Source organism: Molossus molossus, unplaced genomic scaffold (genome assembly GCF_014108415.1).
Source record: "Molossus molossus isolate mMolMol1 unplaced genomic scaffold, mMolMol1.p scaffold_m16_p_20, whole genome shotgun sequence".
Lineage (NCBI taxonomy): Eukaryota > Metazoa > Chordata > Mammalia > Chiroptera > Molossidae > Molossus > Molossus molossus.
Genome location: NW_023425356.1, coordinates 43,443,090 through 43,457,859, shown reverse-complemented (window position 1 = coordinate 43,457,859; position 14,770 = coordinate 43,443,090). Strand labels below are relative to the sequence as shown.

The following is a 14,770-nucleotide window of genomic DNA, read 5'->3' as shown; positions in this document are numbered from 1 at the left end:
TTATGTCTTGCCCACCTTCATCTCGAGGAAGACTGGCTACTGCTAATAGACGGGGGGGCGTGGTCTGTGTTTCCCTCTGTTCTGCCACATGGAATAGAGAAGCTTCGCTCCGGCATCCCATGTCCATCTTTCCTACACATGCACCAGAGCGTCCCCCAATGGCAGGGATGAGAGATGGCCAGCCGCGGCGACACGGAGTGCCCCTCTCACCTGGAGGGTTGGTTCTGTCTCTCCTCTTTTCTCTTCCTGGCAGTACTACTCCGCTCCCTGTACTTACGAACTGGCCCTGAAGTACCTGAACATCGCCTTCACCATGGTGTTTTCCTTGGAATGTGTCCTGAAGATCATCGCCTTCGGCTTCTTGGTGCGTCATGGAACATCTCTGCATCGCACTGTCTCCCCTTCCTTTTGGGTGCATCCCCAGCCTTTGTGGGAAGGGGCTGCTTACCACGACTCAGTGACGGGTGGTATACCTACCCACCTAACTTGGGGCTCCTTTCGGCTGCTCAGTAAACTGCCACAGAGACAAGATGACATGCGAGGGTGTTGGGAGAAAGGGCCAAAGAAACGAGGTCCCCAGCTCCGCTCTCAGGTAGCCGTCAGCTCTGGTCCTGTCCCATCCTATCGGCGGCCCAGGGGTGACCGCCATTGGGTTTCGCGAGCACTGCGGTTTATCCGTCACGAGGGAGGAGAACGAGAGGGACGAATAAGCCTGCAGTGCTTGTTTACCGTGAAAGGTATAAAATTTTATGACGCGGATGGGAGATACCTGTCCCTCTTAGCCTCAAACATGGTCGATAATAGGTTTTCACCAAATTGTCCTCCTCCCCTTGGTTACACAGAGTCGTTTCTGCCAACAGAAATGTTTATTAAGCCTACAAAAGTTGATGGCCTCCGGAGGGTGTGTGTGGGAGGGAGGGAGAGGTGCGTGCGTCTGGGTGGGGTTTGGGAAGCGATGGGATGCGTTCTTCTGCCAGAATCCGCCTGGTCCTTCTCAGCTGCTAATTATACTCGGCAGAGTCTCGCATCTGCTCTCGGAGCGGTAAGCAAACCCAGCTGGTTGCTTCAGTGACCGATACACACAGTGGTCCTCTCTGCTCCCCGCCCCCCTTCCGCGTGTACAGTGTGACCAGTGGGACGCAGAGAACCCACTCAACAGCTGTTGCACACGTATCTAATGTGTACGCTTCCGTTCCAAATTCTATATGGATCTGGCTTTCTCTGCAAGAAGAGAAACTTTGCTTGTTCTCTGAGTGAGGGTTTGATCATTGCAAGGGCTGCTCGTGGGGTGGCTTTGGCTCTCCCTGTGGCCCTTTGGGAAGTCATTCCTTTGGGGAGGACAGTTGAAGGCAACCACTGCAGTGGCCGTATTGTTGTTTGCTTCACTGCCTTTTGAGTGTTTGGAGACTTGAGACTTGGGGAAATAAAAGAGTTAAAAGAGAATACCACCAACAAAGATGCCTGGATAATAGCCCAGCCCTGCGTAGGGGCTGGGTGATGGAGAAATGGTACCACAAGGAGAATTTCTCGTGCATCTTGATTACTTGCGTGGGGTATTGACTCCGTCTGTGACTTAAGCCCCCAATTATGTGTCTAATTATGGTGAGTACTGAATACATACTTAGAAGCTTCTCCAGATGATTTAGCCCCAAAGCCTGCCTCCTTCTTCCCCCCCACCTTCGCCCCCATATTTTCATCAAGGTCTCCAGGCATTCCCACACCGTAAAAGGCACCACTGGGCCCCGCGTGTCTGTGCGCTCATGGAGCGCTGTGGGTGCTCAGAGCACCCCAACACGTACTGTTGTGTCCGGTCTCAGTGACTCTGGAATAGCCATGGCAGATGTCATCCTTATCATTGTTCATTTCAATGAGGAAACTGAGGGCCAGAAAAATTGTGTAGCTTTTTGAGGATTATACCGTAAAAGGCAGTAGAATTGGAAAGTGTAGGGGGATAAAAAAGAAAAACAGGGGAGAGAATGAACACATGCGGGTTGTCTGTGAAGTTCCAGGCACTTTGCACATTATCCGCTGGGCTTCGTAACAGCCGCAGCGGGCAGGTCGTGGTCTTCCTTGACGGAGGCTGGCCCGGGCTTTCTAAGAGGCAGAGCCAGCGTGCAGTTCCGGTCCGGCTCATGGGAAGCCCTCGCTCTGCCGCCACAGTGTGCTGGTCTGTATTGCACCGAGCTGTTCCATACCACACTGCCTCGCTCCGCTGCCTCCCAGGTCTTTTGTCCTCTGAGACCGAGCTTAGTGTTCTCTTCCCCTTGGGGGGTGCTCCCAGAACAAGGCAGCTTCCCCAGGCTGGGGACGGGAGAGCCTAAGAGCGGAGGGACTTGGAGCCTCCCCTTGGCTCCGGTCATAAAGGAGTAGGTATTCCGAACGGCTGGCTCTGTGCCTCAGTTTCTCTACGTGCCTGGCAGGTAGAGACGGCTGTGGAACCAGACAAACCTCACTTTTCTCATTCATACAATGAGGACGATAGCCACCTTGCAGCTTTAGATGCTCGTTGGGCGTACCCAGTGAGGCAGGGTGCCCCGGGCACTGAAGGCATCTAGTCCTGCGTTACATATCTCGTCTCTCCCCACACTCCTGTATCTTTGTGGCCTCTCCTCACTGTTCTTACCAACCCCACCACTCCACATTTTATGAACAGAGGCATCACTCTTTACCTGTAGACTCCATGGGAGGAACAGATGAGTTGAAAGGCCTGGCCTGGTATCTGGCACACGCGGGAGGATTCACGGATGCCAGCCCCGAGGATGGGAAGGGGTGCTCTCTGCAGTGCTCTGAGAGTCTCTTATGGGCAAGCGGGTGACTTTGGGGAGACCCCCGTGTCCTGTGTCTTTCAAGGAGTAGTCCAAGGTCTGTACCCACCTGGGCCCTGGAGATGGGCGCATAAGCCCACATTAGGCAGAGTGTTACCTGATTGGTGGGTTTTCTGAGCCCTTTATTTCTCCTCCACCTCCTTCAATCCACTCATTTTATCCCTGGTTCCTGTATTTTATTTCACTACATCTCCTCGAAATGTGTAACAGCAGAGAAAGAGGGGAAAGGCTAAGTCTACTGATCCTATTGCAAAGCAGCAGTCGGTTTGAAAAGGCTCAATGGAGTTCGAGGAGATCGTTGGCACCTCTTTGGTCTTCAATCGCTTAGGACATCGCTGTGGCTTTTATTAATAATTCAAAGTCAGAACTGTTTCCTTCTAGGGTCACGTGATACAAGATGGGTCCTTTAAACAGTTACAGTTGTAGAAAACCTTGAAGTAACGTTGTAAATAATTTGGTTGTCTTGTAGGTGACAATGATCTTTTTTGGACTTTCGATGTTCTTAGCCCCAGATTTCTTTCTGACACAGGAGCTGTTCAGTGACCCCTTCAGTCACAAGGTCTTCCGGTGGTGATGAAACTGCTTCCCAAATGCGAAATTCCCAAATTCACCACGGAGAAGTGGCATTTCTGGGTAGAAATAAGAAACCGAAGCCAGTGTTAGAATGAACTTGTATATGAATTAACACATTTCAATTCCAAGGGACAAAGTTATGTAAGGAAAGACACCTTTTCTCCCATGTTTATTTCTTCCCGGTTTTCTTTTCCTCCCTTACCGATGCTCCCATGACGGAATCCGCTCGGCAGAACTATTTCCGAGACACCTGGAATATCTTTGACTTCATCACCGTGATTGGCAGCATCACAGAAATCATTCTGACAGACAGCAAGGTGAATGGTTCCCAGAGCTCATCTTCAAACTGGGCCCTGGAGTAGCATTTTAAAAAAATTAATTCTCTGCACGTTCAGTCCATTTTAAACTCATCAGACCAAATGTGTAGCCCTCTGAGGGGGGGCTCTCTGAGCCCTCACGTCCTCGCTCCTGAGCTCTGGCCAGAAAATGCAAACATCGGAGGACCCTAGATCTCATGGAAACTCTGTTCCATGTGCGGGACTCCCGTGGCCCCATCTCACGGGGTCCGTGGACTGAACGAGGGTGCCAGGAGAGACCTACTGTGCAGGTGTGCTAAGCTAAATTCCTTCAGAGATACAGCAGAGGCACAGTATCTTCGCCCTCCGCGTGGTTAGACCTGAATGTCTCCTTACAACTGTTCATCCCGGAGACGGCTTGGAGCCCCAGTGTAACTCTGAACACCAGAGAGCCACCATGCGCTGGAGGGTTATTACACCTGCTCTTCTGGGTCTAAGTGCAGAGTTGGGACCACTGGTAGAAGGCTAGGAGGCCGGTTCCATCTACTGCAGGGCACCCTCGGGGCTCCCACGCCCTTGTCCCTGGGAGTGGAAGGCCGGCCTGGGAAGGCTCAGGGAGCGGGTCCTTGCGGGCCTATGCGCTGGCGAGGGGCTTAAAAACGAAAGGCAGAATCCACGTCCAGTTTCAGGATCCGAATGAGGGGTAAACACACAAATGCTAACTGGAGCTCAGTTTTCCTACACGACAACAATGTCACTAATTCCACGTTTCCTTTGGGTCCGCCAGCTGGTGAACACCAGCGGCTTCAACCTGAGCTTTCTGAAGCTCTTCCGAGCCGCCCGCCTCATCAAGCTTCTGCGCCAGGGCTACACCATCCGGATTCTACTGTGGACCTTCGTGCAGTCCTTCAAGGTAAGAGGCGCTCCCCTCGCGGAGCGTGCAGGTGGCCCTGGCGGGACAGCAGTGTAACGGGATAGACCCTCGTTCTAGAAAACCACCTCCACTTGGTAACACAGTTCTCCTCTCTGTCCACCGAGGCAGGGAGCTTACGTATAAGCTGCGCTTCCCTCCCGAGGCGTTCCCCAGCCCGTCCACGTACAGTCACGTACCCTCTGCATGTGCAGGGACACCACAGTGGCTTTATTTCATGTAGTTTTTCAAAGGACTCCTTGAGTTCTGCTTCACGGCAGGACGAGCCCCGCCGGTCCCAGCGTGTCCTCATCGGTGTGTGTCTCCCGAAGCACGGAGCATATGGCATGCTAGTTAGTGGTCACCTCTGGGCCCTGCGTCCCCGTGGCTGAGTGGCGAGGGTGACACGGTCAGCGTCTTCCGTACGATCGTGTGGGCCGTGCAGAGGTGCATGTTTAATTAAATATCAGTTAGAAACCAATACCTGGGACCCACTTGAGTGGCAGAGAGTTCCAGTAGAAGTTTTCCAAGCCAAGCGAAACATCTCCAGCCTTCAGCAAATGCCATAACAAGTTCTTTTCAAGGTTCTAGGGGCTTAAGTGCTGTTCCAGTGCCTACTGTTTTCCTCTTATTTAAAAAAAAAGTGTTTCCACCCTGGCCCGTGCGGCTCAGCAGTTAGAGTGTGGGCCCGCACCGCAGGGTCGCGAGTTCGATCCCTGGCCAAGGGCACGTACCTGAGTTGCAGGTTTGATCCCCGGCCTTGGCCAGGGTGCTTGTAGGAGGCAGCCAATCGATGTCTCTCTCTCACATCAATGTTTCTCTGCCTCCCTCCCCTTCCCTTAAAAAAAGTTTCTCCACAGATGTGTTTTAAAAATAAATTTGATGATATTAAGTGATTCGAAGATAAGAAATGACAGAATTATTTTTTTTATTTTGATTATTTATATATTTTCCTGACCAATTGTGATGGAGAAGGCCAGCCAGTGTGTGCGGTCTCACGTCATTCGGGCAGGGCGCTGGCACCCCACACCCTCGTCGCTGACTCCCTCCTCCATCCAGGCCCCGGGGTGAGATGTGAGACCAGCCAGAAGGATGCTCAGGCACCTAGGATCAACCTTGACATTTCTGCCGCATCCAGATAATTGTTTGATGTGGTAGCTCCCACAGAGGCCTTTGGAAACCATTTTTTTCCGAAGCGAAACGGCAGAGGAGAAATCTAAAACCTTTGAAAGAATTTACCAGATGAGTCTCAGGTGAATTCACATTTGGACTTTGAAACCAGATGCTCTTCACACTGTTTCAGAGGCCCGCCTAACAAGCTGCCGTTTGGAGTCTCTCGGGAATACGTGTCAGCTGTCATAGTACATGATCGCCAGTTCTCTGTGAAACTGGGTACTATTGAGGGCAAAGAAAAAGCATGTCAAAAATTGATGGTCAGCTGGTTGGCTTATTGCAATGAATACACAGAGAAGGGTGAAGACCAGGGCATTGGCCTCCAGGGGACCCTGACGGGGAGGCCTTTCCTGTTCGGAACAGTCCCGGGACACCACACAGAAGGTGTTTCCGTAGCCTCAGCTTAACAAAGGATGCCTCTGTGAATGCACAGCCGAAGCCACACCATATAAACAGCATGGCCACTGCCTGTCCCCACCCTCCCTGCCCCGTTCTCCACCACTCACCCCTACTCAGTTCTTCCCTTTTCCTTTCTTTCGTGTTGGAGTTTATAACACAGTAGAGGAGATTAGAATGGAGGTAAGAAACGAGATCAGAATGAGTCTCGGGTGAACTCGGGACTGGAGCCTTTGGAGTGGAGAAGGTAGAACAAGGGCAGGAGGTGCTAGAAGGTGGCCCCATCCAGGAGACAATACACCTGCCTCCCTGTGGTCCTTTCCGCAGAGGGAGTCTTCCCATGATCCTTGAGATGCAGCTGTTCTGCCCACAGGTCTTGGGAGTCAGCTTCCTTGCAGAGGGGTGTCTCCCACCAACTGTCACCCTTTATTCACGTAACAAAAGTCTCCCATTTGGAGACTTTCCATCTGGACGCTCCATTTGCTGAGCTCTGTTGGTAATAAGCCCTGCCGGCCCCTGCAGCCTGAAGCCTGTAATTGATCTCCTGGGGTCTGTGCTGTCCACACTCCAGACAGATGGAGTGGCGCCCATAGCTGCACCCTCCAGGGAGCTCACGGGGCGACAGTGAAGAGGGATTTCCACGTCAGCACTGAGATCACCGCAGAATTACCGAGCCCGCCCTGGCCCCACACCAAGCCGCCCTGTGTCTGCATGCTCCCCGGCCACGCGTGGCAGCTTCCTCCTCCCATCTCCTCCCCGGGCCCCCTGCACCCCGTCATTGAGATGTTATCCCAAAGCGGCAGTCGGCTCGCGTGGCGTGGAACTGGCTTCGGGCTGGACTTGGTGGTGGCTGACACCTAAAAGGCATTTGGGGGATTTCGCAGGAGACGCAGGGAAATGTCAGGAGGCTAAAACTTTGGGGAAAGATTTCGGATCAGAGGATGAAGGAGCCTTCTGGAAACTGTCAGACAGCTGAGACCCCAGCATTTGAGTTGCTTCCAGAGTCTCTGTACGGGCTTCCCCTTCTGTGAGGGTCTGGAGGGGTAATGCAGACTCCGGCCAGAGCCGGACCTCGCTGTGCAACTTGCATCGCCATGGCCCACGTTACTCACTCTGCCTGCAAAGTGGGATGAGCCCCAGGCCCTGGAGCTCCCCCAATTCTCCCGGCAGGTCTGGGCCACACTTCCGGGGGAGGGAATATTCTTGACAGAAGGTGAATTACAAGCCTCTCTGCGGCCAACAGCTTCCCTGTCTGTCGCAGGACGTGGACATCTGCAATGTGGCCCCCAAAACAGGACAGCGCAGGGAACAGAGCTCCCGGAGAGCCCGCCTAAGTCAGCCTCGGGCACAGCTTCCTGCACTGCCCAGGTCGGCAGGTCCTTGCGCCCGGGAGCCGCCTGCCATGAATTCACGGTGTCTCTGCTTCCCTTCCAGGCCCTCCCCTACGTCTGCCTTTTGATAGCCATGCTTTTCTTCATCTACGCCATCATCGGGATGCAGGTGAGCGCGCACGAGGGGCCTGGTGGGGCGGGTGCTCCCCAGATTGTCTCCGGCTCACCAGCCTGAACAGGCAGGACCGGAGTGCATTAAAGGGGCACGTTCCCTGCCCTGGCCAGTTTGGCTCAGCAGTTAGAGCGTCGGTCGGCCTGGGGACCAAGGAGTCATGGGTTCGATTCCGGTCTCAAGGACACATACCTTGGTTGCATTTCAATCCCCGCCCAGGTTGGGGTTGTGCGGGAGGCAGCCAGTCAACATGTCTCTCTTGTGTTGATGTTTCTCTCTCTCTCTTCTTCCCACTGTATCTTAATCAATGGAAAAATATCCTTGGGTGAGGGTTACAAAAAAGGAGCACATTCCCAAGGTCTTGTTGCCATGGGACCCTAGGAATCTCCCGTGTGCCGGCTTCCCCACTTGGGTTGCCCAGGTATTCAGTGTAGTCTTGTGCGGGGGCTTCATCTGAGGTTGTGAGTCCGTGGTGACGACTTACAAGCAGCTGGACTTCCATGGGCACAACAACAAAACCACAGCAAAGATGGGACCAGGTTCTTAGCCAGAAGGCCCCCATGAGACTACAGAGGGGCAAAGCTCGTGCCCCTGCGTTGCTCGGGGTCTCGCATACTTGAGCTAGACCAAAAGAAAGTCAGATGGTTGTTCTCCTGTGTATAGGAACGTAACGTGTGTCTGAGTCAAGTCCTGAATGGCCGAGATTTAGGCCCTAAGATGTGTCATTGGTAACAACCCGCAGAGTTCCTGGCAGCATGCCAAGCCCTAGATGCCACATTCCAGCTCATTTCTGTCCAAGGGCCAGCAGCTTGCTGGTTACCGCATCCTTTCCAGTTTGGGAATTGAGAAGTGGAGGTCAGGCGCCCACCCTGATATTTATGCAGTTGCCAGAGGCCCAGATTAATGCAGCAGAAGGGGCCAGATCTTTCTAAGGCAGCTGTCCGTTAGGGCCTGTGGGCCATGGACCTACTCAGGTGGATGCACAGGCTTTGCTGTCCCGGGGAGACTTCCTGACTTGGACGTAGGGAGACAAAGCCCCAGCACAGAACTTCAGCCACGTGGCAGCCCCTTGGGCAGTCTGGCCACCCTTGGACCTCCCGCCAGCTGTCTTCTCCCTGCACCTGCTGTCTGGAGCCACTGGACACGCCGCCCAGGCTTGCCACCAGGCTTGCCACCAGGCTTGTCACCCAGGCTTGTCGCCCAGGCTTGTCACCAAGCTTGCCACCAGGCTTGCCACCAGGCTTGTCACCCAGGCTTGTCACCCAGGCTTGTCGCCCAGGCTTGTCACCAAGCTTGCCACCAGGCTTGTCGCCCAGGCTTGCCACCAGGCTTGCCACCAGGCTTGCCACGTCAGCAGCCCTTCCCGGAGCACTTCTGAGAGGCTCTCCTCCCTGCTCCTCTCTCTCGCCTGCACGTCTTGATTTTGTTCATCTCCTCACCCCATTACTGGGGAGTTTTGTTCTCCAAAATTATGATGGAATATCGAGTGTCAAAAAGTGTGAGGCTTGGGGGGAAAGTAATGAGTTCTCCTTCACGGAGGACGTTTCAGCGGAGATTTAATGATGATGTCTGGGCTGTGTGATGCGCTGAGTCCCAGCGAGCCTTGGGATCGGCTCGATGACTTCTAGTAAGTCCCTGCGAACTCTCAAATGTTTGATTCTGAAATTAAAATGGTCTTGAACAGCCAAATGAAGCTTGATTAAATTAAGTTCTCTTATGCTTAAAACTAGTTCTTACCCCCCTTTTTCATTTTCCAACAAAATAAATTAGAATTACACCATCTTCAATACTTGCCAGGTATTAATACCACCGGTAATGGTGATAATGTTGTTTACCATTACTTGAATTCCTGAGTGAGCTAGACACTATGCTAAATGTATGTCCTTACCCCTCCCTCCCCCGCTCTGTGTATGTACGAGAGAGAGAGAGAGAATTCTAACTAGAAAGATTGCATCTCGTATTGATACAAACAGAAAAGCTAAAGGGCAGGAGACAAAACATTAAAAAGATAAATGGCAACAAGATGTCTCCAGGGGAAGGACTGCTGTTCTGAACTTTCAGAGTCGTCCTGGAAGAAGAGAGCTTTGCAGAGGACTCTGAACATGGGAGGGAGGAGCAACTTGCTGGGTACGGAAAAGCGCCCTGGGGCTACGGGTCCTCAGAGGGGAGGCTTCAGCCTTTGCCATCGCTGATCAGCTGTGCAAACTTGGTCAAGTCGCTGAACCTCTCTGGGCTTCACACACTCGCCAGCACAGTAGAGGAGTTGGATGCATAGCTTCACAGGTTCTTCCTCGTTCTGAAGTTCTGTGATTCCAAGTGAAAATGGATTTAAGCCTATACTTCTTGTTAGTTTTCTGATGGGCCTCAGCAGCCCTCCTTTCTCTTCTCTACCCATTTGATGTAGGAGATTTGAGTGAGTGACAAGGACTAAGTGAAAAGCTAAAAAAAAAAAAAGTGAAAATATTGTAAAGACCACCTTCACAATATATATGCAGTTTTTGCTGGAAAACTTTCTTGGAGTACACTCAGTCTAAGCTGTGGTCTCTTTCCCTGGTGCACACCGGCAGAATCACAGCCTGCCCTCCAACTAGTTCATGATTGGAGAAGGTGTTGGAGAAAGTCATGATGAGGACAATGAATGATGTCTTCGGGTGTGTCGTAGGAAGAAAACACACGAAGTTTAGTATGTGATGAATCAGGGATAAATCATAGGTTCTGAACCAGGACGGTGGGAGAGAGAAGGAGATCGCACACAGCAAGGGGACCTGCCGGGTTCCTCCTGGGGCGTCTAGAACTAGATCGTCTGTTTAGGGGTCCCTTCTTACCTTCCGCCTGCCCCACTTCCCCAGTGCTGCCTAGCCGGCCCCCTCCATTCTCCCTGAGAAACAAGTAGTATTTGGGTTTGGAAAACAACATTAAGAACAAATTCCCAAAGCAGGTGTCAGTGGGAGTTACATGAGCGAAATAGCTGGGGGCAGAGATTGATTGTTCCTCAACTGCACATTCTGAAAACTGTTAGGGGGGATGTGTTGCATTTCGCATAGTTAGATCAACGGAAGCATGTTAAATATAGGCTGAAGTGGTCTGAAATGGCTGGGAACTGACCTGTGAGCCTTCAGGAGTGCACCCCGGGAGGAAAGTGCATCTGGAAGGACAGCCTTCCGATGGGAGGAGACCTTGAGTCGGCCTCGGTCCAGGCAGCACTGTGCTGGAGAGTCCATCCTTCACCATCTGCCGATAAAGATCTGTGGGTTTTCCCTTTCTTTGTAGATCAGGTTGCATGGTGACTGCATTCTAAGCCCGGTGACCAATGGCAGAGCAGTAAACTCACTCTGTAGCCAGATCTGTCCACACCCATGTCCTTCTTCCTCGTCCAAGCATCCGTTGCCCTGACTTTCCACATCCTACTGGCCTGGACTTGTGTGTGTGCTCATCCTCGTGGTGGGCAGATTATAGGCATATCAACCTTCTGAAATTTGACTCTCTGGATAGAAACACATCCAAGGAAGCCAGAGGTGCCCCTCCCTGACCTACACTGCTTGTGAACTTGAGGGCAGCCTCTTCCCAAGCCATAAATCACTTCTCCTGCGGATACAGATGCTTCCATCCCGAGACAGGCAGAGAGGGGTTCCTCCCTGACTCCTGTTTTGGGGTGCTGTCTTTGACAGACTGCTTGAGCACTATGGTGAGCGCCATGGTGACAGGTACCATGGAAATAAAAAGACAAAATTAGGTGTGGGAGGAATTACATATGGGCAGAATGATTTCAAAAGATCTTGCCTTCCACAGTCTTCTTTTTCCTCCTGCCTGTCAGGCCCAGAGCATGGGGTCCACCCCCTCTGAGTCTGAGTGCCTGCTTCAGGGTGAGGCCGTCGGGAGGGGCCCTGCGTGCGGATCGGCCAACCGTGCGTCTGATGTCCACGCGCCAGGTACACCTCACAGCTCAGTAATGCGCGCTCCTCTGTGTTTGTTGTTCCCCTCAAGGTATTTGGAAACATCAAGTTAGATGAAGAGAGTCACATCAACCGGCACAACAACTTCCGGAGTTTCTTCGGGTCCCTCATGCTACTCTTCAGGTACCTGGACATGTAACTAGCGTAGCTGGACCCTCCCACCGAGGGGACAGTTGGTCTCCTCTTCCACTGCCTTAGTCTCTTCACTCCACTTGCTCTGCTCCTAGCAGGGTTGCAGTGGAGGGGGCAGGGAGGGGTGGACACAGAGCCTCCACCAAACCCCCCGTGGCGTTAGAAAGCTTCCGCGACGACTTTGACTCGCTAGTGAATTTGCATATTGCAGCTCAAGGTGTCCTTCAGGGGCCTTCGAAGGGGAAGGCGAGGACCGTTTCATGCAGATCAGCTGCCATGTAAGGCCTGAAACCCTGGATGGCCAGGTCTGTGTGGGGTCCTAGAAAGTCCCACCATGATCAGCAGAGAGTCTTCCAATCACAGAGAAGCAGCGAGTGAGGTGGCAGAACCCCAGAGAGACCTCGGCACTCCCCACCTCCGGTGGGCACAGCGCCATGACCACAGCGCGCACCCGTGGGGCCTTCGGCAGGAGAAGGGGACAAGTGAACGGGGAAGGGGGGCCGAGGAGGGGACAGGACCTGCAGGCCAGCTACTACTAACCGAAATGTCTTTTGGGCTCAGGAGCGCCACGGGCGAGGCCTGGCAGGAGATAATGCTGTCGTGCCTCGGGGAAAAGGGCTGTGAGCCCGACACCACGGCCCCGTCGGGGCAGAACGACAACGAGCACTGTGGCACCGATCTGGCCTACGTTTACTTTGTCTCCTTCATCTTCTTCTGCTCCTTCTTGGTGAGTAACACTGTGCGCTTGGCTTGCGATGTGCCCCCCCATCCCGACCACTGACCCACAGTCACGAGCTGTTCCTTTGGCGGATGGTCACACACCCCAGCCCGCGCCAAGAACCGGATTTCTCCCAAGAGAACTCTTGGAAGCCAAGGTGCCTGTCTGACCCCAGGGTGGGTGACTGCCGTGGCTGGACAAAGCCTTTGCTGCTTCTCGGGAGGGATGGCGGTGAGGCCAGGTGGTGGGGAGGGCCGTGAACGGAGCAGCCAGCTTCGTGTGGAACCCTGGGCAAACCCTTTCTCCTCTGTACCTCGATGTTTGATGAGCAAGGCCAAGAACATCTTCTCTCTCTGGAGACCTCTGAACTGTTGAAAGACACGAGGTCTTGAAGACATGAGGTGATAGCGTAATAGAGTCGAACAAGGACCGTACGCGAGGTAATGGATGCGATTCTCTCTATGTCATTATGTTTGGTGACAGCTGGCCGGCTTGGTAGCCATGAGAGGATGCCAGTGCTTCAGGTTCTGGTAAATAGGGAGTCGCGTCTGTGGGGCACCTGCCCATGGGAGTGAGAGGCCCTGGGTGCCACCCTCCATCCTTCTTTGGGAGCAAGTGTAGATCGGCACAGAAGCATCCGAGAGCCCCACGCTGCCGAATCCCCCCAGGGAAGATAAACAGGGTAATGATTGAGATGCTCCTTGCAAACCAGTTGCCGGGCCGGTGTGTGTGGCCCCCCTGACACCCCTCAGCTGCTTCACCGTTCATGCCACTGGCTGCCCCTGAGAAGTGGGCAGTTTCATGGCTGGACCTCACAGAGTGAATGAATGGCTCTTATCCGGGCATTTCCGCCTCTAGAGTGACCCTAAGGGGACTTGCCACCGGTTCTCGGGTGCGGGGTGACTCGCAGATAGACGGAGGGTGACCGGCAGGAAGTGTACAGAGAGTGAACTCACGGCCACCTCAGTAGCCCATGTTGAGTTCTGGGCTTTGCTGCTATTGTACCTTCTATAGGATGGGAGGGAAAAGGACTTGATAATAACAGTATTCTTTGCATGGTGAATGGATACATGTGTTTTAATATACTCCCTGTGGGAGGTTTTTTTTTATTTTTTATCCTCACCCGAGGACATTTTTCCATTTTTTGTTCAGGTAGAGTGGGAGGGAGAGAGAGGAACAGAGAGAGAGAGAGAGAAACATCGATGTGAAAGGGACACATCGAGTGGCTGCCACCCGCACAACCCAACCAGGGCCGGGGACAAACTGCAACCGAGGTACACGCCCCTAGCGGGAACCGAACCCGGGTCTCTCAGGACCGCAGGCCAAAGCTCTAACCGCTGAGCCAAACCGGCCAGGGCCCTGTGGGAGGTTTTAAAATGAAAATAAAACAAAACAGTATCCTGTTTAGAAATATGGAAGTAGAATGTCTAATAAAATAACTAAAAAGCAATTTAGAATGATATTAATTGGAGTTTTAAGTTGATTCATTCACATATGCAGCGCATTTGTGCTGAGTGGTCATTAAAAGGCTCAGCTCTGAGGTGAAGCTGTTTGTTAGGGTCTCTCTGTCACCTACAGTCGGGGGGGGGGACATCCAGGGGTCCCAGCGCTTACGGATGGAGTGAAATGGGGCGTATGGAAGGACATGTAGACATCATAGTTTTATCTTACAAGGAGTGTTTAATAATAAACATTTGAAAGAAACCAAAGAGAGAACTGGAAATTTTAGAGACTCTACAGGTACGATTAGAATGCTGAGGTGGAGCACGCTGCATAATTCACGCTGACGTTATTTTTAAAGAGGCTGTAGTCAGTCTGAGGGGACCTCCTTTCAAGTCTGAGCCCTGCAGGAGACTTGGTGACCTTGGGCAAGTCACACAGCTTCTCAGCTCAAGGCGTCCACCTAGAAAGATTTACTGATGCAGCGCGATGGGCCAGGCCCTGTGCTTGGAGCTAAGGATGCCCGTGTGTGTAGGAAGCACTGTGTCCTTCCTCGAAGGACCGATGATGATTAAAGCTGCCTTGTGAGAAGGTAGGGCGAGATTGAAACAAAGAATAGGTGTGAACGTGCACACCAGTATAAAGGATGATGCAAATGTAACGCAATAGTAAGTACTTAGTGGTTTTGTTACTCATAATGATAGGTACCGAGATACGTGTGGATAAAAGATACGTGTGGATACGTGGAAAACCCTCTATAATCCACACAGCCACCAAAGGCATTCACTGTGGCTGTGGTCTCAGTGACAGAACGAGGCCGGTGCTGGGATCAGGCTTGGGCGCACGAGCCA

General features: G+C 52.7%; 1 protein-coding gene across 3 annotated transcripts in view; it reads left to right on the top strand.

Annotated features, from left to right (window-relative positions):
- CACNA1E (calcium voltage-gated channel subunit alpha1 E) overlaps window positions 1–14,770 on the top strand; it is a 281,976-nt gene that overhangs the window by 243,991 nt on the left and 23,215 nt on the right. For all 3 annotated transcript variants that reach the window (XM_036272405.1, XM_036272404.1, XM_036272403.1), the window contains 6 exons: window positions 254–364; window positions 3,632–3,715; window positions 4,482–4,607; window positions 7,608–7,673; window positions 11,661–11,752; window positions 12,323–12,488. In XM_036272405.1, coding sequence (XP_036128298.1) covers window positions 254–364; window positions 3,632–3,715; window positions 4,482–4,607; window positions 7,608–7,673; window positions 11,661–11,752; window positions 12,323–12,488 — 645 coding nt within the window. The remainder of the gene's footprint in view (window positions 1–253; window positions 365–3,631; window positions 3,716–4,481; window positions 4,608–7,607; window positions 7,674–11,660; window positions 11,753–12,322; window positions 12,489–14,770) is intronic.